Raw genomic sequence first — 26,756 nt, forward strand, 5'->3', positions numbered from 1 at the left:
CCCCACCCCCGACAGACCGCACACACCCAAAAACACCCGGGTACCCACCAATTTTTAAAATTTTAATGCTGAAATAGGTTTATTGAAGCCATTTTTCATGTGGTTTTTTTTTTTTGTTTTTATTTTACAGATTTTTTAAAGCAGTTTTAATGTTCGTTTTTCTGTTTTCTTTTTTGTTTTTTCGATTTTTACATTTAACATTGTTCGTTTGCCTTGCATTAGTTTTTTTGTGTGTTTTTTTCGATGCTTTGACCCCCCACCCCACCCCCCACCCGGGTAAACCCCGCTTTATTTTTCAGATAAGTTTTAACATTCGTTTTTCTGTTTTCTTTTTTTACTTTGCTTATTCTTAGGTTTTCATTAACACCCTCCTACCCCCGCCGACCACACACACCTCCAAACACTCGGGCAACGCCGGGTACCCCCCACTAGTTAATTAATAAAAGACAAAAGTATGACTTCAAAAAGTAAAATTTCAAAAGATCTGAAGTGATAACGATAATAATCATCCAGAAAGGACTGTAAACATTATGCAATGTATTTCTCGTGTTTTATGTAAAAACAAGGATAGAAACACGTGAAGCATGCACGCAAGTGCACAGTGAACGAGGCATAAAAAAAAATGACTAAGTTCAGCATTTGCTCCCCCCACCTCCCATTTAGACCCAAAAGTCCCCAGGAGACATCAAATCTTGGTGAAAAATGAATAAACGGGGCAGTTTTAGGCCTTAACATATGTAAATTTGAGTTCTGCACCATGCAAAAAAAGAAATGATTAAGTCCATCATTACTCCCACCCCCCATTTAGCCCCAAAAGTTCCCAAGGCCTTAACATATTTAAATTTGAGTTCAGCACCATGCAAAACTGCTAAATAGACATACACAGAAAATTTTAGACAAATATGGTAAAATACTCCCAAAAATGGAGTGTTTTTATTAGTCCTAAATGAGCCGCTGGGGCACACCCAAGAGTTATCACGAAGTATAGACAAACAAAATTATATAGAAATCACTTAGTTACAACTTTTCAGAAAGTTTTATAAAATCCAAGGCATCAATTTCTTTTTAATAAACACAAGTGTCAATTTTAGCCATTTTAACCTGAAAGGCATGCCTAGGGGGTGACAACCGGAGTCTTCCCGGAAAATCCATTCCGTTACGGTTTTACTCATATCATGTTTAATGTTTGTGCAAAATTTCAAAAGATTTCAAGGCGTAGTTATTGAGGAAAGTGCAGGCAGGCGAACAGACAAAGGTGAATTTACAGGTCCACCCTCCTTTTGTTGGGGGACCAAAAATATATGGTTTAATTCTTAATCCTATGTTCAAGTATATTTATTCTAATAACTTAATTTTTGTTCATCTCTATATATACACTGCTGATCAAAAATTTAAGACCACTTAAAAAACTTTTTTTTTTTTAAGGATAGATTTTAAACTCTTCCGACTTAAGGTTACCAATACTATAATCTAAAAGGTTATGGAAACAAAAAGCTACATTTCAAAAAATTATTTTTAAAATTTACATTTTTATTATAGGCTTTTTATACATGATCAAAATCATAAGACCAGAGACAAAAAATTCTATTAAATTGTACAAAAAGTGTATGAAAACATTCAATAATCACTCTTAATGAGTTCTAACTCCACTGCTTTTGATGATTTCAAAAATTCTTGGGGCATGCTAAAAATAAGGATTTCCATTAAGGTGCGGGGGGTTCTGCTCCAGTTTCTGAACATGGCTTCACGAAGTTCATTTTTTGTTGAGTATTATTTGCCATTTCAATAAACCTCTCTAGTCATCCATCCCGAAACATTTTCAATTGGGTTCAAGTCTGGTGAGCATGCAGGATGTCCCAGGAGATGGACTTCATTTTCTTGTAGAAAGCTCAAGGTCTGTCTTGCAGTATGGATTGTTGGAATAACCATCCATCCCCACACAAACGATGACCCTCCATCAAAGATGCTTTATGTAGCATGCTAACATAACCAGCTGCTGTCTGATGACCCTGCACCATCTGGAGCTCCATTGTCCCTCTGTAAGAAAAGGCACCCCATACCATTACGGACCTTACATCACTATGACGTGGAAAAACTTTCAGGGGGCATGTTTTTGTCATGCTAATATCACTGGAAGCCATCAGGACCATCTATATTGAATTTTTTCTGATCAGAAAACAGGACTTTCTTTCACTTCTCAACGTCACAGGCTTGGTATTCACGGCCAAATCTTAAGCAGTCCATTTTGTGACATGGAAGCAATCAAGGAATTTGTTTACACTTTTTATTTACCAACCACCTTAATTTGACTAGAAGAAAGTCCTTTGTCATTCATAAGAACCTGTCTGATTCTCCTACTCAACGCAGGAGAAATTTTGGGGTGCTTACCAAAGGATTTTGCTTTTTCATAATTTTCAGTGTTCTTTAAAAAGTTGCAAATAACAGTTTTACTGCGATTTACCTTAGCTGCTATCACTCGCTATGACAAACCTTGCTTATGGAATCCTAGAATTCAAGAGCGCTGAACTTTGGTTAGTTTTCTTTCTTTAGGCATGGTAACACCTTTACACAGTGATTGCTAGTCTCTAACTGAACTAAAAACATTAGAATAACCATAAATCTAACAATTTATACCCTTGATCTCATAATTTTGATCATGTATAAAAAGCCTAATTTAATAAAAATGCAAATTTTTAAATGAAATTTTTGGAATGTACCTTTTTGTTTCCATAACCTTTTAGATTGTAGTATTAGTAACCTTAAGTCGGAAGAGTTTAAAATCTATCCTTAAAAAAAAAATTTCTTTTTAAAGATTTTTAAGTGGTCTTAAATTTTTGATCAGCAGTGTTAATTACAAAAAAAAAATGTTTGTTTGTAATTCCAAGCTCCTTAAAATTTACCCCAGCCAAACATTAAACATACCTACTTCCGAAAGGCGTGTCTCTTTATATGCTTTTTATCACAAAAATAATTTTATTAATTTTTTTTAATTATGGTACAATCCCCTTAAAATAAGAACAGAGATGACAAATAAAAACTTGTACAATACGTTTTTTATTTAAACATTTTTAAAAATACTTTAATAAACTTCAAAACTAAAAATCAAGAAACTAAAAATTATCAACGGGGTACATATGGAGAGTAGAAATCGAACCTAGTGTTTATTTTTGTCTATCTTGTAATTCTCGCTTCCCTTATTTTGTCCTTTAGTTCTCACATTCCATGAGCAATGTTTCTGACAAAGGAGAAAGAACTGCTGTTTTCTGGGTCAGAATTTATTTATATAACACTTATTGTTGGTTCATTTTTTACCTTGGAGTTGTTTTTTGTTTTAACTCATGACAAGTGGTTTCTAGCTTTAAAGTGATTTCCAATAAAAAATATAAATTTTACAAATGCAAACTGCATTAATAACTTGCATCTTAAGCATTGCTTCATTATTATATATATTTACAAATCTTAATACTTATTAATGTAATTCTAAAAGTAAAATTTTAGAAAAATAAAATAAAACTAATGTTTACTTCACAAAAAATAAGCATACCAAAATATGGGAGTTAAAGAATTAGAACAAAGATTCGAAGTCATGTTCGTTGTTTCAAGAAATTAACCATAAAAAATTAAACAAGTCATAGATGGTCGTGTAATATTACATTATTCTACACGAAATTGATCGGACTTTGTTCCACTTTGCTTACATCATTCTGTTCAGCTATCGGAACATGAAAACATGGCACTGCCCAGATATGTATAGAGGTGAACACCCAATTCCAAAACCCAACCACCATACAAAAGTCGTATTTTAACAGTTAGCACCTTAAATAAGAGAATGATAGAGTCAAAAAGTAGAGCACCTTCTTGTAATAGTAACCATAATTCAATGGTACATGCATTAATGGCTAATCGTTACAGTAGAGAATGAATAGTTTTCTTAGAAAGACAAAATGCTACATAAAATAAAACCCATACCATACCAGCAATGAATGTTACATAAGTGAGGGAGGGATGTCAAACTACTTGTCTTGTTTATGCATGCAATTGTGTGAGAATTAATGTCTTATAAAATGTTTGAATTCATTTCTTTTACTTCCCAGCAAAATGAAGATGCTGATGAATTTGGTTCAAACAAAATTACAAAATTTTTCCATATTGCATCTAGGTTATTTTTAATGTATTTGGGGGGGAGAGGGGATCTTGGTCAGAATTAATAAACAAAAATGAAAATATATTTGTACGATGTATGTACCAATGACGAAACAAAAATACACTAAAAAAAAAAAAAAAAAAAATTACATAATTGAATACAGTATTTTGATTTCTATAAAGAAAATCATTTTTTGGAATCCATAAGCATTGCAACATAAGTCTTGCAAGTTTGAATTAATGAGTTATGTTTTTTTTATTTTTAAATTGTTTTTAAAATGGAACACAAGACAGGCGCTTTTCTGTTACTCATAAAAGTTTTGTTTTTTTATTTAAAAATAAAATTAATTGATCAATATATGTGATTTTTGGAATCTATTTTCATTTTGTCACAGGTACATACATTATACAGATTTTTCTTAATTTTTTTTTTTTTTTTTTAATATAAGGGGGAATCTTGGACAAACATCCATTTTTATATATATAAACCCAATTTTAGAAACAGGATGGTTACTGACATTATATGATATATAGGGTACATAAGTAAAAATGATTGAGAAATCTTATATTGCTAGAAACATTTACTTTAAAAAAATATTTTTTAATGTTTAAAGAAAGACATACATATTAGATTCTGAATGTATTCCTCTCCAGTTTCCTGGCCGTGTATATGATAGATTTTTGTTTTCTCCTACATTGGAAATTCCACAAGATTTGTTTCTGGACAGACAGGAATTTGGATCTATAGAAAGTTCCTGCATTTGTTGAGCAAACTTTTCTTCAGAAAGGCAGACTTTACTCGGAGGCATCTGGAACCTAAAAAGCAGAAAATAAAAGTTTTCTTTTTAGTTAAAAAGTACTTGACAAAAGAAAATGTAGAGCAATATAAATGTATGGAGATTTATATATAATATATAAATGTATAACTTATATTTTATTCTGGAAGTATTAAACATAAATAATAATTTTTAAAAAAAGACAACTAATCAATTTTTATCATTATATATATATATATATATATATGATTGTTGAGCTGGATTAAATCCGACGATATGAAATAAAATGGAGGTGGAAGGACCTGGATACTCAACGTTTCGCCCGATTTATGCGGGCTTCTTCAAGAGGGATGGTCATTGACGAGAGAGTCGGAGGATTGGGGCTATATATAATGATGGGGGAGAGCAGCGTGTTTTCCTTATGTAAATTAGATGTCATATATACATGTATATACATTTTATGTCAATGACCATCCCTCTTGAAGAAGCCCGCATAAATCGGGCGAAACGTTGAGTATCCAGGTCCTTCCACCTCCATTTTATTTTATATATATATATATATATGCAGCACTACTCAGTATTGTTTAGGGTCATAAAAAAATAAATAAATAAAAAGTTAAACGTGTGTATAACATCTTTATATTAAAACTTAACTTATATAAAAAAGTTCTAAGAATGAGTGGATAGAGATGTTGAATCTCTACGGTTCCAGGTAAGAATTGTCTGAAGATAGCGGTTTAAATCCTACCCAAAGCCGAACAGAGGCTTACTTAGCCAAAAAGTGGTGAGACAACAACTATGGATGGCAGTAATTGCTAAGAATGTAGTTAGGAGATTCAGAGTTCCTATCCCATCTCGTTTACCACCTGACGAAGGCCAGAGGAATAGTTGGCCGAAACAAATTCCAAATAAATAATATATACTTTTTATTCTGTTCCAAATTATATTGTTTAATGCTCCAAAAGAATATGCGATATAAATCTGAAACGATACGATTTATTTGAAAGAATAAAAATGAATTTGGTTTAAAGTAAGACTAAATATTTCAAAATATTTCTCTTTAAATCCAACGTTTTTCCAGTGTCTTCTTTGATTTCAGTTGCTTTCTTTTCTTAAATACATGAAGATTTTGGACAAACAAAACAGAAGTTAATAATAATGAATATGTATTGCGCTGAAATAATGTTATTTAGAAACCGATTCTAAACATATGAAGGGTGGATATTGTGTAACTATTTTGTATGTTCATCTAACAAATCAATAAGCAAAAGACATCATAAAAATTGACTGTAGCTTGAAAATTGTAGTAAAAAAAAAAAAAAAAAAAAAAAATAGAATCGTCTGTATTGTACAGGGCACTTAAAAACAAAAAAAAAAAAAAAAATCAAAAACAAATTCAGATTGAAATCTGTCAACAGTCTGCAATCTAACCTGAGAATTTTTTTGCTATCTATTTTATGCTTATTGGTAAAGAAAATGTTATATTGTTTGTTTAATTTATGAGGAAATTAAGCAACTATCACGATACATATGACTAACATAAATATGCTGTGGTAAGTGAAAGTTGAGCTGTTTGTTTTTACAATCTCCTATTTTGAAAATGTTGTGAACTGATAGTTCCACTATGTATGGGCATGCTATCAAACCATTAAGAATAGGGGAATGTTTGTTAAATGAATTTGTAAGCGAAATGTATCATTTATGTATCATTTAGTAAATATTAATATGTAGAAAATCAAATAATAAATCTGCTACATGCTTTATGCTGATAACACTACTATCTATGGTAGCACATCTAGGACCGTAAACGACCAAGTTCTCTCTGATTCTCTCTCTTCTGATCTTGAGCAAGTGATACAATGGGGAAAGAGGTGGCTGGTTACTTTTAATGCATCTAAAACCAAGCTTTTATCTTTACATCATCAACGCTCTGATCCCCATCTGGCATCAATTGAAATGAATGGCTCTCGAGGAGGCCTCATGTTTTGACAAGTTTCTGGGCTTGACTTTACTCCTGATCTGAAATGGAACACATACATTAAATCCGTTGCCAAGGCCGCTGGAAAAATGGTGGGATCCTTCTATCGATCCAGTAGATATCTCACTGCTGATGCAATTCTCTATCTATATAAGAACTAGGTACGTCCAAGGATGGAGTACTGTTGCCACATCTGGGCAGGAGCTACTAGAAAGGACTTATCCTGCCTTGATAGAGTTCAAAATAGACTTTGTAACCTCGTAGGAGATGTCCTTTTCGCTTCTCTGCAACCTCTTTCTCATAGAAGAGATGTTGCGAGTGTCTCAGCTTTATCGTTATTTTCACGGCAAGTGCTCGTCTGAGCTCCAATCTATGGTCCCCCCTCATCAGACTTTCACAAGAAACACTCATCTAGCAGAAAACACTATCAATAATTTCCCCCACTCTTTATCTGTGCCTAAACGTAAACATAGATTCCATGAACAAAGCTTCTTTCTTAGAACTGCACGCCTGTGGAATTATCTTCCGTTTTCCTGCTTTCCAGCTGACTACAATATGGTAGTCTTCAAGTCTAATGCAAACAAGTTTTTGATGAACCGTTCCATATAAGTTAAATTTACCGAATTTCCATTATTAATGATTACTATACTGTCCAATTTCTAGTGTACACTCTTTAACCCTTATCCTCGAGTGGTCTCTTGGCCTTTATAAGTGATGATGCCTATGTAAAAAAAAAAAAAAAAAAGTTAACCTCTGAATAAAAGCAGTGATTTTAGGTTATGGAAGAAGATTGAATTGCATCAGGGTGAAAACCTTTGTTACTCTTAGTAGGGTTACGTATTTGAGAGAGTATGCCCACTATGGAAAAAAAAAAAAGAAATAAAAAGAATTGCATGGTGGGCTAAGAACACACTTTAGAAGTAAGTGTAAGTGGTGAGCATAAAAGTTGTGCAGAAGCAGGGTTTTCTTATTTAACTATAATGCTGAAAGTTAGAGAAAAAATTATTTCCATTATATTAATATAGCGATATCATGGAAAAAAAGTCCTTCTCTTCAGAACAAAACTCAACCAAGTTGACCCCTAAAGAAAAAATTTTTTTTTTTTTTATTATTCATTCAGAGCAATGCCAATCAAGAAAATTCCAACTTTGTAAGTGTTTGTTTCATAATTTTTAACATTTAGCTGAACATATATACATATAGAAAACTGCCCTTTATATAATAGATTAGTGGGGGTGCCCAGCGTTGCCCAGGTCTTTGAGGCAAAAAAAGAAAAAAAAACAGTGGTAGTAGGCAGGCAGGCCGGAACCTGTACCGCGAAGGAGGAAAAGAATGTGAAAAACAGGGGATACTAACTTAAATAAGTTGGTAATTAACTTGCCTGGGTGGAGGATATTGGCACAAAGATGAAATTAAAAAATTAAAAAAAAAAAAATAGATATAGAGAGAAAAGTGGGATCGAACTCGAAAACGTAGGGTAATTAGTCTTTCTCGCTAACCATTATGCCAAAGAGGATAGTGAATTCGATGAGTTGGTAATTAACTTAAGAATCATAGGAGTTGGCACAGAAATGAAAGTCACTTTTAAACCTGGCTGACGGCCAGTTAAGATTTCTGCTTTCTGTTGTGGTATTTATTTGCTTCCATATGAAAGCAAATTAGACACAAGGTCATTTATACTGTGGGGGAAATCAATTCCCCCAAAATATAAATCATAAATATCTCAGTATGAAGGGTTTCCCCTACAATGACCAAAATTCAATTACAGAACAGATACTACCCAGGTGAAGGTCGGGAGTTTGCAGTTGCGTTAGATTAGATTCGCTTTATTTATACGAAAAAGACAAACTCAAAACGAAGGAATTTTTAAAAATTCGATCAAAGATAGAGACAATGTCCTTTTGCAAATCTGAGATATTATAATCTAGGAAGTATAAGAAAACTTCTCTAGGAATCTAACCGACGTGAGAACCCTGACACAAAAACCGTTTATTGGAAATACACAAACACGCACGCACATTTTGCCTTTAATAGCGAGGGTACCTGGCAATGCCCGAGTGTTTGTAGGTGGGGGGGGGTAAGTAATAACCCTGTTTAAATATAAAAAAGAAACAATGTTAAAAAAATCGGAAAAAAAACAAAACAAAAAAAAAACAGTGACCCCCCGGCCCAAAAAAACAGCGAAAAGCAGAAAAAAAAACAGCGTAAATAACCCTGTCGGATCGACCTGCAATCTTAAGATAACAACGCTGTGTGTGTAGCTAAAGAATAAGCGAAATAATAACCCTGTTTAAATTATAAAAAAAAAAATTTTAAAGAAAAAAAAAAATTTTAAAGAAAAAAAAATGCTGCCCGCGTGTTTAGAGGTGTAAAAGAAAAGTTCTGGTAGGGAGGTAGGCTTGAACTCGAAGCCTTGAGGCTAAGGCGGAAAAAATAGTCTGACACATTACACCGAGGCCAAAGAGACAACTAGGAACTGACAAAATGAAACGTTTAAAAAACCAGCAAGTTAAACTAACATCAACGTTTTCTAGGTCAAACATGGCGTCATCGGCACAGTAGCATAATTAAATCCTTCTTAGATAAGAGAAAAATTCAGGTTGTCCTCGACAGTCGTACATCTAAACAATATGATATAAACGTGGGAGTGCCTCAGGGGGCTATCCTTGGACATCTATTATTCCTAATATTCATAAATTACCTCCCTGACAAAATTGTCTGTGAGATGAGTTAGGTGTGTCAGAAATTTCGTAAAAACTAGTGAATAATTCCACCCCATCTTTCCAAGCTTATAACTCCTCGAAAAATGTAATTCAAGCCTTAATTTTTTTTTTCAATTAAAGGAGCAAGGTTTCATTAAAAAAAAAAAATTTAAAAAAAAAAAACAAAAAAAAACAGCATGGTTTTTTTTTTTTAAAAAGGTTTTGAACTTCGGACTTTACAGGTAAATTTCTAAAAAACACTACTTTTTTGTTTTAAATTTGAATATATTATTTATTGACCTTTTCTCTTCAATTTGCTATATATAACACTTTGGTGAGTAAATTAATTATTTACTTTTTAATAGACATTTCAAAATGGGAGGCGTGAATTATTCGACCCCTTGTCTTTCCAAGCTTATAATTACTCGAAAAATGTAATTCAAGCCTTAATTTTTTTTCAATTAAAGGAGCAAGGACCAAGGTTTCATTAAAAAAAAATACGAACAAGGTGGTTAAAAAAAAAAAAAAAAAGGTTTTAAACTTCGAACTCTACAGGTAAATTTCTAAAAAACACTACTTTTTTTTGTTTGGAATTTTAATATATTATTTATTAACCTTTTCTTTTCTTCAATTTGTGATATATAACACTTTGGTGAGTAAATTAATTATTTACTTTTTAATAGACACTTGAAAATGGGGGGGCGTGAATTTAAAAAGAAACGTTTGTCTAAAATATTATATTCGGTTTATTGGAAAGAGCATAAAATTTCACATTGACCCTGAAAATATCGTAAAAATAGAATCAATAGAAAAATTTTGATAGATTTTTAAAGTTTAAAAATTGAAAAATATTGAGTTCGTGAAATTCATTACTGTTTTTTAAAAAATAAAAAAAAATATTTCTATTACTTTTAAAACAACTTTAACAGTTTATTTTGGGAGTATAATCCATAAAGAAAATAAACAACCCACTTTTAAAAGAGAAATTATGAGATTTTTTATATTTTATTCGCAGTTTCGTGTTAGGGGTGTCAAAAATTCCTACAAAAATTCTGATACACCTAGAGATGAGTATATATGCTGATGACACCACGCTCTATAACAGACACAACAGGAAAACAAATGAACACATATCTAAGGAAATGGCAGAAACACTAGAGGATGACCTCCAATCTGTAGTGGAATGGGGACAAAAATGGGTGGTCACATTCAATGCTGCCAAGACTAAACTTGTTTCCTTCAATAATTACAAGAAACCTTCTCTACCACCAATAGCAATGGCCAAAGACTCTTTATCTGAAAGTACATCTTTTAAACTCCTCGGCCTAACATTCACAGGAAACATGAGTTGAAACAATTACATTGAGTGCATTGCCAGGACCGCTGCAAAAAAAGGTGGGTTCTCTCTACCGTGCTAGAAAGTTACTAATGCCCGAAAGTATCCTGTACCTCTATAAGGCCACCATTCGCCCATGTATGGAGTATTATTGTCGTATTTGGGCCCGTGCATCTGCTACTAGTCTCTCACTACTAGACAAGGTTCAAAAGAGAGTCGCCAACCCGATAGGTCCTGAACTGTCATCCAAGCTTCAGCCTCTGTCCCATCGGCGAGATGTAGCATCCATCTGCCTGTTCTACAAGTACTTTAACGGTGAATGCTCCGCAAGCACTTTTACCCCCGTCTACGTAAATACCCCCTACAAGCAGTAAAACCCCACCCCTTCACAGTAGAGATCTCTAGATGTAAAAGAGCCTTCTACTCCAGTAGTTTCTTCCTCAGAACCACTAGACTTTGGAATTCTCTTCTGGGTTCCTGCTTTCCCAACTGTACTGACATGCAGAAGGTCAAGTGTAACTGCCCAACTCCCCACATAGTACCCCTGTAGCTTAGTAGCCTCCTACATCAAAGTGGCAATGTGCCTTGTTTGGGGTGAAAATGTAATAAAAATAAAAAAAGTAGCAGTAGAAAGGGAAAATGAAGGAACGTTTACTTTGAGGTTTTTTTTGCTACCCTCCATGTAGAAAAGGGTCCAGTTGAGGGTGAAGGAATAAATGTTTTTGGCCAATTTTTCGATATTTGTCGGCCGAAGGTTCAAGCTTGAAAATGATACCTATCTGGCGAAAATCCGTGGCCTCTGTCGAAAGTTTTTGCAAAACATACAAACACACACACATTTTCGCTTTTATATATAGACTAGCGGAGGGGTACCCGGCGTTGCCCGGGTGTTTGTAGGTGTGTGTATGGGGGGGGGATAAGTAATAACCCTGAAACGATGTTAAAAAAAAAATCGGAAAAACCAAAACAAAAAAAACAGCGAAAAAAAACAAAAAAACACTGTGTGTATAGGGGGGGGGGGAAGTAAACTAAAGAATAAGCGAAGTAAAAAAAAATAAAGAAACGTTGCCTGCGTGTCTAAAGATGTAAAAGAAAAAAAAATAGTTTTGGTCGTGAGGCTGGATTGAACCCGGGAGCCTTGACGCGGAGGTGAAACAAACTCCAATCACTTAACCGTGTAGGCCAAGAGTAAGAGGAATTGATTATAGTGTTAAAATAAGGCTTATAAAGCGAGTGAAAGAGGTTTGATTGACAGATAGCCACTAAATGAGGTCATCGCGGGAGCGTTACGAGATGACGTAGCAGTATTTTATTTTTTTTGTTTTACTTCACATTAGCGTTTATTAAATTATGTATTTCATTTCCTGTCTAGACATCTCTCTCCATCTGTCTCTGTCTCTCTCTCTGTTTGCATTTGTGTATATGTGTCTCTCTCTCTCTCACTTCGTCCTCCTTACTCTAAAGACTGCTACTAAAACAGAAAATGGCGTCTGGCTGTTTTTTTTTTGTAAAAACTTCGATCGTTAATATTTTTTGTAAGCGTATTTTTTTTTTTTTACTTCACATTATTGGCTTGTTATTTTCGTTTAACTATCGTATCTAACTATTTTTAATGTGCTAATAACTTTGGTAACGTTGTCATAGCGTAGAAGTTCATAGTTTAGCTCGTGTGAGGGTTAAATTTTTTTTTACCCATAACAACATTTTTAAATTTTAAATTCAGACTGCCATTAGAACTTGCTGACGTCAAGATCACGTGACATGACTCAGCGGGTTTTAAATACAAGTTGACCCAAAATAAATGGCCCCGTGTATACTTTATGTAGAAGAGTTGGCGCCCGTATTTTTTGGGGCAGTTATAAATCGATTTAAAAATATGTAATGTTTAACATTAAAATGTCATTTTTTGCCCCCCCCCCCTGCAGAAAATCGATCAGTTGACGCACTTCTGATGGTCCTTTTGGGCTAATTTTTTTATATTTGTCGTCCGGAGGGTGGGGCTTTAATATGATACCAAGTTTGTGAATTTTTGTTCCGTCGGTCAAAAGTTTTTAGCAGACACACAAACATACATACATACATTTTCGCTTTTATATATATAGACTAGCAGAAGTACCCAGCGTTGCCCGGGTGTTTAGAGGTGTGTGTTTGTGTTGGGAGGAGGGGGGGGGGTTAAATCAAAACAAAAGAATAAGCCAAGTAATAACCGTTTAAATATTATTAAAAAAAAAAAAAAACGAACGCGATGCAAACGAATGATGTTAAAATTTCTTAAAATCGAAAAAACAAAAACTAAAAAGAAAATGTAAACATGATGGAAAAAAAACAAAAAAAACATGATGCAAAACAAACAATGTTAAAACTTCTTTAAAAAATCTGAAAAATAAAAAGAAAAAAACAGCGAATGTGAAAAATGGCATAAATAACCGTTTCAGGGGGGGAGGGGTAGATGGAAACTAAAAGTAATAATCCTGTTTACATATTAAAAAAAACAACAAAAACAAATAAAAAAAAAACAGCGAAAAAAGTTTTGGGAGGGAGGTAGGCTCGAACCTGAAGCCTTGACGTTAATAGTTTGACGACATAGCATTACGCCACAAAGTCAGGCACTTTAAAAAGAGTTGAAAGTAAGAATTTAAAAACGAAGGTGGTTTTTTAGGTTAAATATCATGTCATGGCAGCAGCAGGAGCAAAGAAAACGAATTCACAGCACAAATTTTTTTTGTAAGATAAAACTGGGCGAAATAAAAGATTTTTACAACGTTGTTTCATAAGTGTCAAAACATCGGAGAAAAAAAAAAAAAAACTAACGTAAGGCAAACAACCGATGTTAAATGTAAAAATCGAAAATACAAAAAAAAAAAACAAAGAAGAAAACAGAAAAGCGAACGTTAAAACTGCTTTAAAAAATCTGAAAAATAAAAACAAAAAAAACATGTGAAAAATGGCTTAAATAAGCCGGTTTCGATATTAAAATTTAAAAAAATTGGTGGGTACCCGGGTGTTTTTGGATGTGTGTGGTCGGTCGGAGGTGGGGGGGGTAATGAAAACCTAAGAATAAGCGAAGTAAAAAAAAAAAAAAAAAAAACAGAAAAACGAACGCTACGTGAAAAATGGCTTAAATAACCCTGCTTCAATATTAAAATTTTTTAAAAAATTAAAAAAAAAAAATCTCACACCACAATTCAAACACAAAACGTTTAGATAATCACTCAACACTTTACCAACTGAGCTAACACGATATACATGAAATTGTGTTAGTTCTTCAAATATTTAAACTAAATCAGGTCATGACGTCGTCTGACACATGCATAGAACTGATCTCGTCATGAGAGGACGGTTCCTGTTAATTTCCAGGAAAACCAATAATCTTTTCAACATTTGAATTTCACGCCTAATGTGCTTAAACCATATCTTTCTTACAATTATATAGATGGAAAGGGAATAAAATAAGCATTCCAATAATGTTGAAGGCATGTGACTTTAATGAAACAAATGCTAAAACTGACGAACCAGAAATTTAAACAATATTTATCACTTAATAGAGTGATGTTTAGATTAGGCAAATTCCACCGAGCAATTGTACATACTTTATTTCTTCTTTTCCCAAGAAAAGATCTACCTCAAAAATTCAAAGAACATAACACTATCATGATTATTTTAATAATTAAAAAAAAAAAAAAAAAAAAATACACCTTAATTTCATAACCGTATCTCACTAAATAGTAAGATAGACACGACTTTGTTTTAGGTTAGTCAAGTCTACACTAATACCTCTTGGAAAGGTATTAATCCACATCTATGAATTAAATAGTAAAGTAGAATAAGTCAAGCCTTGATCAGTCAACTAGTCTATGAGAAGGAAAACTTATGAATGAAACTACATTGTTTCTAGTTATTTTTTTTTTACTTCTTACCATAAGTTTTACTAATTACGTAGAACAACTTAAAGCACAACTAACTGCTCCTATTCATGTGATATTTAGAGATGTCATTCAAGCAGTCTGGGATTCTTGTATGAAAAAAAAAGCAACCAATTTTAATTTAGACAGATTGGTATGCCATTTTTGTTTCTGCTAAAACTTTTGTAAAAAAAAAAAAAAAAAAAGTCTTTTTTTCAGGCTAACAGGTCAAAATTTAAAAGCATTAAATAGTTTGTTGATACATTTACATATTTATGTTTCATTGTTTTTTTTTTGTTGTTGATAAGCTTTTATCATTGCAAAAAAAAAAAAAAAAAGGAAAAACAATTACAATTTTAAAAAAGTAATTTTTTTTCTTTTAACTTAAAACAATTTTTCTTTTTATGTTTAACTCGTGTTTTTTTCTTTTTAAATATCACCCTCAATCTGAAGAAAAAAATATTTGTACAAAATCTTTGTAAAAAGAAATTAAAATCAAAGCAAGTTCTTTTTTTAAATTGATCGGCTGAGATTTACAAGCTATACATAATTTGTTGTTATATTTTATTGTCCATTTTTTTAAATAAATATTTACTATTGCAAAAAAAAAAAAAAAAAAAAAATTGTTTTTTTCCCCCCCTTTTTAAATATCACTGGAAATATATCTGGAAAAAAAAATTCAGAAGCAATTTGTTGTGCTTTAATATAACACAAACAAACACTCATCAGGAACAGTTGTGCCTTGTACATTTTCAATGCCCTAATTTTTCATACATAAATAATAAAACGGTTCTTGCCTCTGGATTTAAAAAAAGTGTGTTTGGAGATTATGCAACACTTCTTTTATGCGAGCACTCAATCAGAGGAGATCAATTATATACCAATTTATTTGATAGTAAAAACATGCATAATACAACCACTTTGATTTGACTTTCAGATGTTTGTAAAAAAAAAAAAATGCAACTCTTAAACGTGGAGGCCTTTTCAGTTCAAACAAGAATTTTTTCCACTATGTAGAAAACAAATAAATAATCATTAATTAGAACTCTGGATGGATTCTAGATAAAAACTAGTGTGGTAAATCTTAAATATTTGAAAAGAAAAAAAAAAAAAAAAAAAAGAAATGCTACTTTGAAACATTTTAGCTCCCAGCTGAAAGAAAAAGTAAACTTTTCACAGAAAAATTTGGCTCCTCACTCAGTTTTCTGTGTCATTCATAAGACTTTGTGGAAAATTCTGAGAGATACAAACCAATTCCAAGAAAATGGGAAGAACAGAATAATGGAGAGGGACAAGTATCTAAGCACTTTCAGGTTAACATTCGGGGATCAGAAAGGTTTTCTGCTTTTTTAAACCAAATATGATGGTAATTAATGGTAATCTGTTTTACAGACACATTGTCTAACTTAAACTTTACATTAATTCTTTGAAAAATCTTCTTGTCCAGAATTCCTACTGTATCAAAAAGAAAGAAAAATCTTTATTATATACATAATCATGACGAAACAAAAATATATTCCAAAAGTCATGTAAATTGATCAAGTAGTTTTATCATTTTTAAGTGATTAATAGGAATTCATCAGTATTACGACATAAATACAGTATTCATATTATTTAGATTCATATGACTACTGTTATCATCTTGAATGTGACTCTCACAATGTTTCGGTCAATGTAACCTCCGACCCGTTTCTGTCAAACTCGGGATTTTGGACAGAATTTCAAGCGGAATCCTTTATTTATTTCACGGGGGTAGCGTGCTCTTGTTTCATCAGCCATGACTGGATAGAGGTCCTAAGTAATCATAATCCGAAAGGACCTGTAGTGCAGTGGTTAGAGTACTTGAAAAAAATCAATTGTAAAAAGTGATATTCTCCTGAAGGTTGAAGGTTCAATCCTCAGTGCGGGCGACCGAAAAATACAATTGCGGAGGTTACATCGACCGAAACGTTGTGAAAAGTGACACTTAGGATGGGAACAGTGAGCTGATAAATCCAAATAATACGAATAACCAATCCTCATCTAAAAAATTCCGTAACGATAAATATAGTAGTATGAATTATTGAATTGTCTCCCTTTGTTTCTTGAAATTTTTTTTCAAAAGTGCAGGGGAGACAATCACTCCTCAGATACTTATTAAATTTGAGTTTTGGAATATATTTTTTTTTCATCACTGGTAGAAATCACCATAGAAATTTTTCTTTATTTTTGTTTTTTTTAATACAGGGAGAATTCTGGACAAGAACCGATTGTGATTGGTTCTTTTAGAGAATTTGTAAGGAAAGGTTTTTTGCTTTTTTTTAACTGAATGCTTATTTAGAATTAAATCTATCTTTATGAATTAGGTTGCAGAAAAATCTTGGTGCACATATCTGTCAAAGAACGACGATGTCATATTAAAAAATTCACATAAACTGATAAAGTACTTATTTTTTTTTATAGATAGAAAAAAAAATTTTTTTAATTTTTAATGATTTTATTAAGAGTAGACATTAGAAAGTCTGATTTTAATAGTTCGAATTGAGTTGTCTCATTTACAAAACATGGGGATAAAAATAACACATTGTTTAATCATAAAAATTTGATTTTCTTAGTTAAAAGACAAAAAAAATCTTTACTAATTTACATGATTTTTGGAATATGACATCTTTGTTCCATGAACAGTACGTAGAGCATAAAGACTTTTTAAAAAGTCTTTTTTTGTTTCTTTGTTTAGAAATTAGGTTTAATTCTAAATAAGCACCAACTATATTTATCCTTTCAGTAAAGAAAAGTTTTTATCTTTCCATTTTTTTTTTCTCTGGGTAAAGAAAAAGGTTTTAGGAAATGCACTAATCAAATATCAACAAGAAAACATCCATCAATTTTGAAGGATGAACTCTGACCTCTGTTGAAAAAAATGTCATTATTTCCACTATCAGATTGACATGTAGATTAATAACAACATCTGCTGTGTCTGTTATGTATACATATACTCAAATCAATAAAGTTTGCACTGCAGTTTCATCAGACAAGGATAATCAGATAAATGGGTACACTTTTCTTATTCTTGCAGCTTTTTGTTATATTTTTTCAACCGGTTGTCTAAAATGTTATTTTATATCTAATCTATAAAATCGAATTGGTTGAATTTTCCAAGTAAGATCTGAATAGCAAGGCAGCTCGCAAACCAGTATTTGATTCTGCCTAGCCAATGTCTATTATTGTTATATCTTGCTCTTAGCTATAAAAAAGAAGAAAACATACCACTTTCATTTCTTTCAGAAAATATTTAATTGAACTAGGAATATTTTTTTCTGCTAGAAGTCATCTTTGTGATCTGCAACAAATTTCAGTTAAAGTGATACCACCTTTTTATCAACAGCAAACGCAACTGCTAATAGTAAACACTAATGCATTCTTTCATTCATAACAGTATTGTTTATTTTTTAACAGGAAAATGGTGAAAATTGTTTGCATTTACTCTTGCCATGAATTACAGGGAAAGAAAGCCTCAAGGAAACTAATGTTGATTATCTCAAGTTTATTATTATTTGCATTATTCGGACTACTGTTCTTATCTTGAATGTCATTTTCATAAACTTTCAGTTGATGTAACTTCTGACCCTCTTTAAGTGTATCCTGTCAAACTCTGGAACCTGCACAAAATTTTATACGGAACACTTTAATTAATCCACGGGAGTAGCATGCTTTCGTTGTGTTATCCATGACTGGGTAGAAGTAAGTCATTTGCAATTGAGGATTGAACTTTCAACCTCCGGAAGAATGTTATTTGCAACTAAAATTTATCAAGTACTTTATCCAATACGTCACAGGTTTCTTGCAGACAATTCTAGAATAAATTTGGTGAGCCATAAATCTATTTTTGTTTTTAGATGTACGATTTTACTACTTATGTCATCATTTATTTTATATATATAGATAGATATATAAAAACAAAGTTAACTTGAAAAATTAGATTTTTTTTCGGCAAGAAAGGGGCAACTTGTCTGGATAGATGAAGCTCTACTCAATTAAGAGCAGCAATTATAAGAAAAGATAGGAAAATAATAACTACAAATATATCAGATCTTTATTACATTACCGTGTCAATAAGAATAATGGTTACTGCAATAAGTGAAAGGGAAATGCACTTATTTCACTTAACTTGAATTAAAAATGTTTTTATTATATATATATATATATATATATATATATATATATATATATATATATTCCGTGCAGATTCTTAGGTTCGACAAGATAAACCTGAAGAAGGTCGGAGATTACATCGATTAAAATGTGAAAGAAGATGAGAACAGTAGTACAAACAATACAAATGAATCCTCATCTAAAAAATTTAGAAACAATCTCAACTTTATTAGAACACATAGAAAGAGAGATATGCTCGATTTGAAATGTCAAATGTTTTACATTTGAGAATTTAAGCTTCAGTAAATATTGATTTGTGGTGGCCATATTTAATTCATCTTTATTGCATTCCTAGCAGGCTGCCCGACGTTGCTTGGTTGTAAAATATGCATAAATATTATATATTAATTCATACAGAAACTGACACATGTGCATATGAGTAGCAATACACATAAAAAAATTGAAATGGCTTAAAATATTTCAATATTGGTATCTATAGAAAGAGCTTGATGAGCTACGAAAGAATCTTTAAATTTTTAAAATCCAATCAAAATTAAGGAAGTTATGACTATTTTTCCCTCTTTAAGACCATATGCGTTTTGTCACATTTTTTACACTACTTTTTCAGTAAAAATACTATATCTTTGTTAAAACAAAAGATTAAGCAATGAAAACTTATTATATAAGTGTATTTTTTGTGCTAGGAATTAGAATATGCTACTGAAAATCTCCACAAATTAATGGTTTCCGAATAATTTGCAGTAAATATGCTGTAATTCCTTAAAAATGCCATGTATCGATTAAAAGAAAAGAAGTTAAAGAACTCAAAGCTGAATTGTAATGCATTATATGTACAAATAATTGAAATCGAAATCTAGGACTGCTTAAAAATGAATATATTGCAATATTTCTTTGGTATTATTGTAGATTAATACCTTCCGTTACCCGACCTGATCACCCTTACCCCATCTGATCACCTCTCCAAAATATGCGATTTTACCTTTGTAGGCAATTACGTGTGAATACCTTAAAAAACTTTAATGAAAGATAAACAAGTATTATTTTAGAATTTAATGTAAAATGATTCCTCATTGTGAGCCATTCTAGCGTTTTAGGGCAGTTAACCATTTTTTTTCTATCGGAGATAAATCCTGTGCGCCTTTTTTTTTTCTAAAGATGATTATGTGTAGTTTTAAGAGGGTCTTTGTGCAATTATGAAAGGGTGGGGAGGTTGCCACTCTGACTTTGGGTTAATGATAGAGCTAAGGAAAATTATGTGTGAACACCCTGAAGACTTGATAGAAACAAAACAAAAACAATTTTAGAATTTAGAGTGGGGGTTAGTTTCACATAAATTTAATGTAAAATAATTCACCATTTCGAGACCATTCTAGTAGTAATACACACGGACGAAAAACCGCTTTGGATAATCACAGATTTCAAAGTAGTTCTACTAAAATAGCCATATTTTTTAAACCAAAGCACTTCAAGTCTTCAAATTACTACTGTTTTGTTCGGAAATGAATATACTTTCAAATGAATTAATAAATATGGATGTAGATTATATATTTTAAGAGTTTTAAGCAAATAAAGTGATAAAAATGTGAACGTCATAAAATGGCGTTTTCGGTAAGGTTTTGTAACTTTTTACAACCTGCTCCAGTGTAGTATAAACGGCCTATGGAATTAACACCTTCAACCTCGAAAATAGAAATCAACAAATTTATGGAATTTTCTTTGACTTCACCTCTAATCCAAATTATGTGTGGCAAGTCTCCTCCTAAAACACTCTTTAATTCTAACAATAACACTAAGTTCGAGTGGCAAGCCCCCCCCCAACAAAATACCTCTGTAAGCCACATACAAGCATCTAAAACAAACAAAAAATAGATCCTTCCTTAAAGAAAAATACACATAAAAATAAATTGGTTAACTCTCCTAAAATGCTAGAATGGCCAGGAAATGGTGAATTATTTTACATTAAATTTTTGTGAAACTAACCGCTGCCCCCTCAAATATTGTTTTGGTTAGCTTTGTCTCTGTCAAATTTTCAGTATGTTCACACATAATTTTCCTTAGCCCTACAATTAATTCAAAGTCCGAATGGCAACTCTCCCCATATTCTCATTGCAAAGAAACCCTCTTAAAACTACACATAATAATCTTAAAAAAAAAAAAAAAAGCATGCATATTTTCCCATAGAAAAAAAAAACAGTTAACTGCCCTAAAATGCTAGAATGACCTGTAATAGGAAATTATTTTACATTCAATTCTAAAATAATTTGTTTATCTTTCATTAAAGTTTTTCATGGCATTTTATACATAATTTCCTAAAAAGGTAGAATCACATTTTAGAGGGGTGGTCAGAAGGAGTTGAGTGGGGTTAAACAGAAGGTGTTAATCTACAATAATACCAAAGAAATATTGCAATATATTCATTTTTAAATGGTCTTATGTTTAGATTTAAGTTTTTTGTACATAAAGCACATTACAATTCAACTTTTGAGTTCTCCAACTTCTTTTCTGTTTATGGATACATGGCATTTTTAAGGAATTGCTGCATATTTATGCACATTTACTGCAGATTATTTGGAAACCATAAACTTTGGGAGATTTTCAGTTGCATATTCTGATTCCTTGTACAAAAATACACTTATATGGTAAATTTCATTTCTTAGTCTTGTGTTTTAACAAAGATATGACATTTTTACTGAAAAAGTAGTGTAAAAAATGTGACGAAACGCATATGGTCTTAAAGAGGGATAAATATCCAAACGTGTGAGGCACAAAAATAGTCATAACTTCCTTAATCTTAATCAGATTTTAAAAATTTAAAAAGATTCTTTCTTAGCTCATCAAGCTCTTTCTATGCATACCAATATTGAAATATTTCAAGCTATTTCAATTTTTTCATGTGTATTGCTAATTCTAGAGTTTTAGGACAGTTGATTAATTTATTTTTTTATGGGTGATAAATGGTGCACTTTTCTTTAAGGAAGGATTTTTTTTTGATTTTTTTTAGACACTTATATGTAGCAGGGTTTGTTTAGTGAGGAGCTTGCCACTTAGACTTAGCATTATTGTTAGGGCTAAAGAGGTTTTAAGAGGAGGAGGCTTGCAACTCGTACATAGGGTTAGAGGTAGGATTAAGGGAGTTTTATTTTTTTTTTTTAAGGCGTTTGATCCTCATATTTACAATTAGTGGGTCATAATTATTGGCTTTTAAAAATGTTATGCCTTAGATTTTGGACAAATTACTTTTAAATATGAAATTTGTTTTTTTTTGTTTGTTGTAAGTATTAAGGAGTGTGAAACTTAATTACAACAAATAGACAAAAATAAATTTTATTGAAAACAAGTGACGTCACTAACAGAAAACGTGACGTTTGGAAAACTTAAGTATTTTTGCCCACTTATTTAAATATCAAAATAATTTATTTGCTAAAGCTAACAAATCGTTCACAAATTTTTGATAAATTTGGTTTTTATTTTCAATTACATTTCTTGTCCGAGTGACACATTATTTCGTTAAACTTTCCAGTTTAAGACGTTTTTTTATTTCTCCACCTGGACTTCAGGCCAAGATCACAGTGTAGTATTCTGATGCTACACTTCGCCTTTTCTGTCCTCTGTCAGTGAAGGAGAAATCCTTAATGACTGAGACAATTTTTATGTTTGTTTCTATCCAGATTGACCCTTTTTGGGAAGCTGGATTTTCCTCACATTAATTGACCTTGTGTCAAACCGTCCTCGTGAGGAGGCAAGTAAATAGGAACTTAACTAGAAACTGAGCACCTTTTACAAATATTTAAATACTGATTTTGTATTATATATATATATATATATATATAATTGGGTAGACTAGTGTCCATTCGATTATAATCCGCTGAAAAAAATTGTAAAGAAAGACGAAAAAAATATATTTGGAGTGGGGGGAGGGGGGTACTGCTCGCACACGTGAAATAAAAAAATCATGTCACATTTTCGTTTTTTTTTGTTTTGTTAAAAAAAAAACAAAAAAAAAACACACACTGTTTAATTCTATCCAGATTGACCCTTTTTGGGAAGCTGGATTTTCCTCACATTAATTGACCTTGTGTCAAACCGTCCTCGTGAGGAGGCAAGTAAATAGGAACTTAACTAGAAACTGAGCACCTTTTACAAATATTTAAATACTGATTTTGTATTATATATATATATATATATATATAATTGGGTAGACTAGTGTCCATTCGATTATAATCCGCTAAAAAAAATTGTAAAGAAAGACGAAAAAAATATATTTGGAGTGGGGGGAGGGGGGTACTGCTCGCACACGTGAAATAAAAAAATCATGTCACATTTTCGTTTTTTTTTGTTTTGTTAAAAAAAAAACAAAAAAAAAACACACACTGTTTAATTCACTGTTAAAAACTTATGTAATGGTTAGAAGTGCACACGTTACATATTTGTTTTTCAACTATATTTTTTAAATTTGACCAAAAATAACAGATTGCTTTAAAATTATATATTCTTATAACCGAATAGCTCTAGTTAAGCTAATTATGTTCTGATAATATGAACTCCAACTAAATATGTAAGAACATTTTTTATATTCATATTTTCAGTTTTTTTTAATTTTTAATTCGTTCTGGAAAAAAAAAAAAAAAAAAAATTTGTTTACAGTAAAGTAATTAATATCAGCGATAGTAGCTGCTGCTGCTTCTACAGATCGTTTTTCAATACTTTTTAAAAATAGAACGATTTTTTCCTGGTATCATGATTTTAAATTGCTCGGTACCACAAGAGAAAGCCAGTTACATTTTTATTTTTAACGGATAAATGTAGTAAAAAGATTGATTTATTTAACAGTGAGTGTCCAAATAAATTTTTTTCAAAATTTTCCAAAATTTTTCGGCATGTTGAAGTCTTGTTTTTAACACAACAAAAAAATGAGCTGTCAAAAATTTTGGACAACCGAATCTATTAAAAGTGATATCTCTTCTAGTTAATTTCCAAATTTCATGACAAAATTCTTAAGAGAAACGCGGTACGACCATTTATAAATCGGAAGGGGGAGGGTCATTACAAAATCTTACCATAAACGCTATTTTAGCACTTTTTTTGCTTAAAACTCTTAAAATATATAATGTACATTATTATTTAATTTATTTGAAAGTATATTCATTTCCAAACAAAACGGTGGTATTTTGAGGACTTAAGGTGCTTTGGTTTTTAAAATATGACGATTTTAGCAGAACCCTCTTGAAATCCATGTTTATCCAAAGCGTTTTATTGTCCGTGTGTATTGCTAATATGAGTATTATGTTTTTATTTTTAAACAATTCACTTCAAGTAAAAAAAAAAAAAAAAAAAAAAAAATACTCGAGCTGAGACTAAAACCAAAACTTAAAGACAGTAATTCAAATATGATAACCATTAGGCCAGCTTGAGGGGATCTTTAAAAAACGTTTTCAAACCTACTTATTCTTAACATAAGGAATCTATCATGTGAACGATTCACACATGCACATTCATGAAACAGTTGACAAACAGATAAAAATTCAACAACCCCCATGTACCAATTTTTTAAATTTTTACCCCTTAGCAACCCTTTTTTCCTGATGAAAACCAATTTAAAATTTTTCCATATGTCTTAATACCCTATATACCAAGTTTCAAATCTGCAGATCAAAAATTAGTTGAGTTATACAGGTTGAGAAGTGTCCTCACACACACGTGCACACATTCTCACTTTTATAGAGTTTTAAAGATTTTTTTTTTTTTTACAAATACTTACATATCAGCCTCTTCATACATGTCAGTTCCTCTTCTTTTGGGTCTTCGTGGAGAGCAACTGCAAGAAGGTTTCGGATCTGTTCTGAAATTTGGAGGATAAGAAAAATAATTAACTTTTTTATTAAGAGAGATAATTTTCTTGTCAGTCACTGATTAAAAAAAAAAAAAAAAATACTAACGGGACAAATTTCCATATTATCGGTTTCGTTTATTAGGTGCAAAACTTACTGTAATTTTCAATTTCTTTCCCTTTAATTCAACAAATAAATCATAATACTTCACTTTTTAAAAGTTATTCCAAGCCAGACTTGACTTTTTAATTAATAGTTTGATATCTTAGACAACAATTTTTGGAATTTGAAAAGCCATAATAAAACTTTAACACAACAAAATCAAAAGCCTGGCAAGTGCTCGACTGAGCTTCAATCTATGGTCCCTCCTCGCAAAACTTTCACAAGAAACACACATCTAGCTGAAAACACTATCAATAATTTCCCCCACTCTTTATTTGTGTCTAAACCTAAACAGATTCCATGAACAAAGCTTTCTTAGAACTGCACGCCTGTGGAACTGTCTTCTGGTTTCCTGCTTTCCAGATGACTACAATATGGTTGTCTTCAAGTCCAATGTAAACAAGTTCTTGATAAGCCGTTCTACTTAAGTTAACAAATTTACAGAATTTCCACTAACGATTACTATATTGTCCAATTGACTACTGTACACTCTTAACCCTTATCCTCGAGTGGTCTCTGGGCCTTGATAAGTGGTTATGCTGATGTAAAACAAACAAAAAAAGCCTTTGAACTAGAAGTAGGAAAGCAATGTCCGTTAGTCACAAGCTAAGATCATTTTAATGGCTTTAAATCAAGGTTCATAGAGACTTTTCAAGACCTTCTCTAGACAAAATTCACGTTTTAAAAACAAAATTTGAGACAAAGAATGAAAAAAAAAACACAAAAAACTAATATTTTAATATTTAAAAAAATATTTTAATACTATTCCGATTTTGAATTTCCCTTTGGCTACATGTGTAAAGTATATTGATAACACTGGGTTCATGATAAAGGGGCATAACTCTTGTAGGAACAATACCAGAAATAATGTTGTAATTTCAGAAGGATATTTTATTTCGAATTTTTAAAAATATTTTAATAGTATTTTAAAAATATTTAAATAGTATTTATTTCGATTTCATTTTTAATGTTGCAACACAAATTTTTACTGGGTATAAAAAATATGATTTTCAAGCCTTTTTCAAACTCTTTCTCATATTTTCAAGGCTTTTCAAAGTATTAATAGAAATAAAGTCTTTTCAACACAAAGCTTGAAATTCAAGTCTGTGCCAATCTTGTAAATCATTGATTGGAAAAGAAATTTCAGGCTTTTAATTAGCAAATAAAATTCATCATTATGCATCCTGATTCCTTCGTAAACATTCCACCATTTTAATTTTTTGTAAATATTACCACTATACATTAAACTTCATTTGCTTTTTTTATTGTAAGAAACTTAAAAGCCAATAGAAGGTAATATTCCTGGTTGATGCTAAATAGTATTACAACAAATCCAAGTAAACAGAAACATTCTAATTATTTTTATTATTATTATAACCAGCAGGAAAAGGGGGGGGGGTGCTTGCTAGTCATAAATTTTTTTTTTTTTTTTTTTTCTACACAGTGATCACCACTTATCAAGGCCCGGAAGCCACTCAGGGATAAGGGTTATTGCAAGTACATTACGTTAATGTGGAGATTTGATGAAGTGTTTAATTAAGGGGGCGGTTCATTAGGAATTTGTTAACATTGGACTTGAAGACATCCAAGCTGTAGTCCGGAGGGAAGCAGGCAGACGGAACAGAGTTCCACAGGCGTGCAGTTCTAAGAAAGAAGCTTTGTTCATGGAATCCGCGTTTTGATTTAGGCACAGATATTGGGAAATTTTTCACAGTGGATTCAGCTAGACAGGTGTTTTTCGTGAAAGATTGGCGAGGGGGGACCAGAGATTGGAGTT

General features: G+C 31.7%; 1 protein-coding gene across 2 annotated transcripts in view; it reads right to left on the minus strand.

The window, feature by feature from the left end:
* LOC145268273 (uncharacterized) overlaps positions 1-26,756 on the minus strand; it is a 99,392-nt gene that overhangs the window by 44,949 nt on the left and 27,687 nt on the right. For both annotated transcript variants that reach the window (XM_080123645.1, XM_080123644.1), the window contains exons 2-3: positions 24,748-24,828; positions 4,768-4,959 (exon numbers count right to left, since the gene is read on the minus strand). In XM_080123645.1, coding sequence (XP_079979771.1) covers positions 4,768-4,959; positions 24,748-24,828 — 273 coding nt within the window. The remainder of the gene's footprint in view (positions 1-4,767; positions 4,960-24,747; positions 24,829-26,756) is intronic.

This window comes from Euprymna scolopes, chromosome 43 (assembly GCF_053919585.1).
Source record: "Euprymna scolopes isolate OS-2025 chromosome 43, ASM5391958v1, whole genome shotgun sequence".
Lineage (NCBI taxonomy): Eukaryota > Metazoa > Mollusca > Cephalopoda > Sepiida > Sepiolidae > Euprymna > Euprymna scolopes.